The sequence below is a fragment of the Triticum aestivum genome, chromosome 7A (genome assembly GCF_018294505.1).
Source record: "Triticum aestivum cultivar Chinese Spring chromosome 7A, IWGSC CS RefSeq v2.1, whole genome shotgun sequence".
In the NCBI taxonomy this organism is placed as follows: domain Eukaryota; kingdom Viridiplantae; phylum Streptophyta; class Magnoliopsida; order Poales; family Poaceae; genus Triticum; species Triticum aestivum.
Window position 1 is genome coordinate 255421823 of NC_057812.1, and position 3833 is coordinate 255425655.

The 3833-nt window shown below is 51.9% G+C and overlaps 1 protein-coding gene across 1 annotated transcript; it reads right to left on the bottom strand.

Annotated features, from left to right (window-relative positions):
- Window positions 1–751: 751 nt before the first annotated feature.
- On the bottom strand, window positions 752–3251 carry LOC123150527 (triacylglycerol lipase 2). The gene is made up of 8 exons (XM_044570368.1): window positions 2979–3251; window positions 2771–2884; window positions 2341–2481; window positions 2136–2246; window positions 1883–2026; window positions 1743–1783; window positions 1560–1639; window positions 752–1473 (listed from the first exon to the last, which is right to left on the bottom strand). The coding sequence occupies exons 1-8, from the start codon at window positions 3144–3146 to the stop codon at window positions 1055–1057; spliced, it is 1218 nt and encodes a 405-aa protein (XP_044426303.1). The 5' UTR covers window positions 3147–3251; the 3' UTR covers window positions 752–1054.
- Window positions 3252–3833: the final 582 nt, after the last annotated feature.

The following is a 3833-nucleotide window of genomic DNA, read 5'->3' on the forward strand; positions in this document are numbered from 1 at the left end:
AAGAACAAATAGAATTAGAACAGTGTGTGAACAGTAAACTTTTTTATAGTTTCTGATTTTGTCTTTTTTGCTGAGAGTTGCTTAGATGTTCAAATGAGTTAAACTTGAAGTGAACCTCAAGCATAAACTTATCTACCACACAAAAAAATTGTATTTTTTTGAATTTTTTCTATTTATTTTGATTTTTTTTCATCGAGAAGGGTGCAGATGAGCTCAGAAGCAGAAACGCCGAACTCCAAATCATACTATGAAAACGAAGACAAATTACGCGGCGCTAGCAAATCCACATAGCGTACATTGACTTAGTCGATTGAGCGCTTTCATTATTATTTTTCTATAGTATTGTACTACTTCCTCGGTTTTGATTTATTACGAGTCAAAGTTTGACCATCTACAGGACTAACCAAACATGAGATGTGCCACAAAATTGTACTCCCTCCATTTCTAAATATAAGTTTTTTTAGAAGTTTCATCAAATGGACTACAACATACGGATGCGTATAGATATATTTTAAAGTGTAATTCACTTATTTTGTTCCGTATGTAGTTATTTGTTAAATTTTTTAAAAAGACTTATATTTGAAAACGGAGGGAGTATCACTGAATTTGTATTTGGAAGAGCTTTCTCGTGGTGTACATATAGTGTATGCTTCACTAGTGAAATTTATCGTCAAAATTTAACCCAAAATGCGAGGGGGCACAATAAAACTGGGCTGAGGAAGTACGATCTATCGTACTCCAACACAATAAATAAATAACACCACCAATCTACGTATATATTTTTTGTAAACTTTGGCACCGCAGTACAGTTATACGAGTGGCCATACTTTCAGTTCAGGGATCGCCTGGTAATCATCAGCATGTGCATAAACGTGTGCATGTAGCCGGACCATGTAGCCATAGCGATCACCTCTGGTGTAATTATGATATTTCCATCCCATTGACATATTCACAGCTACTATATGTAAGCGTAATTTCCCCTCCGTAATCTTGCAGCAACTGTAGCTGTTCATCCTCCAAATCTCCCGTGTTTGTTGGAGACGAGAGCTTGTTGCTAGTTGAAGCGGTTGAAGAAGGAGACGACGTCTTTGTAGACGTAGTCCTTGGCGCAGGTGCCGATGACGAAGTCGGCGTGCGCGAACTGCTCCAGGTACTGCACCGTGAGCCTGCCGGGGTCGTGGCCCCGGAGGTCGCCGAGGAGGCGGCCGACGTCGACGGGGTCGGCCAGCTCGTCCCGGCCGCCGTAGCTGAGGAAGAGCGGGAAGCCCGGCGGTATGTTGGACATGTTGTACGCCGGCGGGTCCGGCTGGCCGTACTTCTCCACGTTCACGCCCGGCCACACGTAGTCGTACTTGGACAGCACGCCGTCGCGGAACGTCTGGGCGAGGTGCACCATGGTCTTGGTGGACGTCGGCTGCGGCTCGTACTGGAGGAAGACGTCCACGGCCGAGCTGTTGAGGCAGTAGTTCTTCCCTGCCGTACGCACACGCCATGGACGCTCAGCTCTGAAACCTCTCGATGCATGCACACATACTAGTACTAGCAAAAAGTAGAGATACCTGTGAAGTCTGTGAGGAGGTCGTAGCAGTTGGTTCCAGGATGGCGGCACAGTTCCTTGAAGAGGCTCGCCACCGCCGGCCTGCAGCGAACAATGAAGCAACAAGGCGTCAGCCAGCTCCGAAGAAGCAGGAATTCAATCAGTCTCCGAACTGAAGATACTGGTACGAGAATGAATGGCGTACGTTACTGGGTTGAACTCCGCCACACCGAGGATGGTGATGAGCTGGTTGGTCGTCAACATGGAACAAAAATCACACGGATTATAGTACATGGATGCACATGTCAGCAATTAAGTTGAGAACAAGACCGGATTCAGCTGTACCTCTCCGACGAATGCCTTGGCTAGCAGTATGCCGAGGGGGGTGGTCATGTGGGACAGATAGGCGACCGGGGTCAGCAGCGCCGCCGACTTGAGCTTGTCCACCGTTCTGCCCTCCGAGAAGGCCGCCAGCGCCACCAGCGTCCCCTGCATACACACGTAAATAAGTGCCAGAAGCAGCATGGTCGACCACGAGCAATGGAGGAGGAATGGCCGGGCCGAGACTGAGAAAGCTCTGAACGGCTTGTTTACTTACCATGGAGTGGCCGAGGAAGTGCGGCTTCTGCGCCGTGTGGCTGCAGATATAGTCAACCATGCTCGGCATGTCGTTCACCACCAGGTCGTCCCACGACCAGTCCCAGTACCTCTGGTCACAATTAGTTAGGACGACTTAATCAGGATAACTAATTTAGTAGTTGGCCAGGGTATCCATCATTCACTATTGTAGTCGGAGTAGGTACCCGGGAGGAGGAGTCGAGGGAGACGTGGCGGCTGCTCCACCTGGTGCCCCTGTTGTTGGCGACCCAGACGTCGAAGCCGCTGTCCGCGAGGATGTACGCCAACGATTCCTCCGGCGAGCTCAGCAGCCATGTCATGCCGTCCTGCATGCATGCATGCATGCCCCGGCGCCGTTAGTCCCCCTTATCTCTCACATCAATGCACCATACCAAATCTCTACCATTATTTTTGTGTCATGCCCAAACGTGCAGCCTCCAAGGGCACGCACGCATGACGGCATCGATCAAATCTCTTTGTGCCACACACGACGCGGCGTCCGCCGGCGTGCATGACACCATCCATCATAAAACCATGTTTGGCGCCATGCATGCCCTGTGCGCGATTATCCTAACTTATGGGAGGAAGTCCACGACGGACTAAACACACGCGTACCGTGAGAACGCCGTGCTGCAGGAGCACCGGCTGCCCCGCGCCGCCGCCGCCGCTGGGGCGCCGCCCCCTCGGGATCCGTTGCAGGCTCAGGATGTACCCGTCCACCGTCGTCATCTACACCCCAATCAACAAGCCAATGAATCAACGACGGGTCATCTTCTAACACGACGGGAGCATCTGATCGATCTGTGCCAAGATCAGTCCGAACCGTGTGCTCCTCGCAGGGGTAGCCGAAGGGCGCCACGGCCAGCGCGCACGCACCCACGCCCGCGGGAACACTGTCGCGCCGCCTCGTCGCGAGGTGACCGGCCGGGACGCGGGCCTCGGCGCCGGCGGCGCAGAGGATGACCAGCACGGCGACCGCCGCAGGGCCCATGCTTGCCGCCCGTGCGCGCGGCGGGGCGTCCACCACTCCACTAGCTAGCTACCTCTGGTGCCTTGGTGTGGTGGCGGTGGTGCGCGGATAGTGCTGATCGAGTGCGCGCGATCGAGGGGGTATTTAAAGTGCGAGAAAGGTGGCGCGGATGGATGGAGGCGACCGAGGTTAGTGCAGTGCAGGGCGAGTGATCCGGCCGGCGAGGTGGACTGCGCCTGCGTGTGAACGGATGGGCCGGCCGGTGAGCGGGATGAGATTCCTGCATGGTTTTCTCTTGCTTTCTTCGACTCGACACCTTTAACTGGCTGGCTCAGCTTGGCCCTGGGGATGAGCACCGGCCATGCTGCCTTGCTTGCACGGCTGCACGTCCGCTTAATTAGCATACGTGTGTTTTCACAAGTTATTTGGTCTTGCTAAATTCTACTCCCTCCGTTTCTAGATATACGTTCTTTTAGAAATTTCACTATAAACTATATAGAAGCAAAATAAATGAATTTACACTCTAAAATATATCTATATAGATCCGTATATAATTCATAGTGGAATCATTAAAAAGAATTATAGTAGCAATTGTGTAACTGCGATGCTGTGCCCGGGTCTCGAAGGTAACTAATCGACAGTCTGAAATGGTGAAACCGGGACCGACATGTGTGTTGGAACCACCAGTCCCTCGCTGCTGCCCTCCTC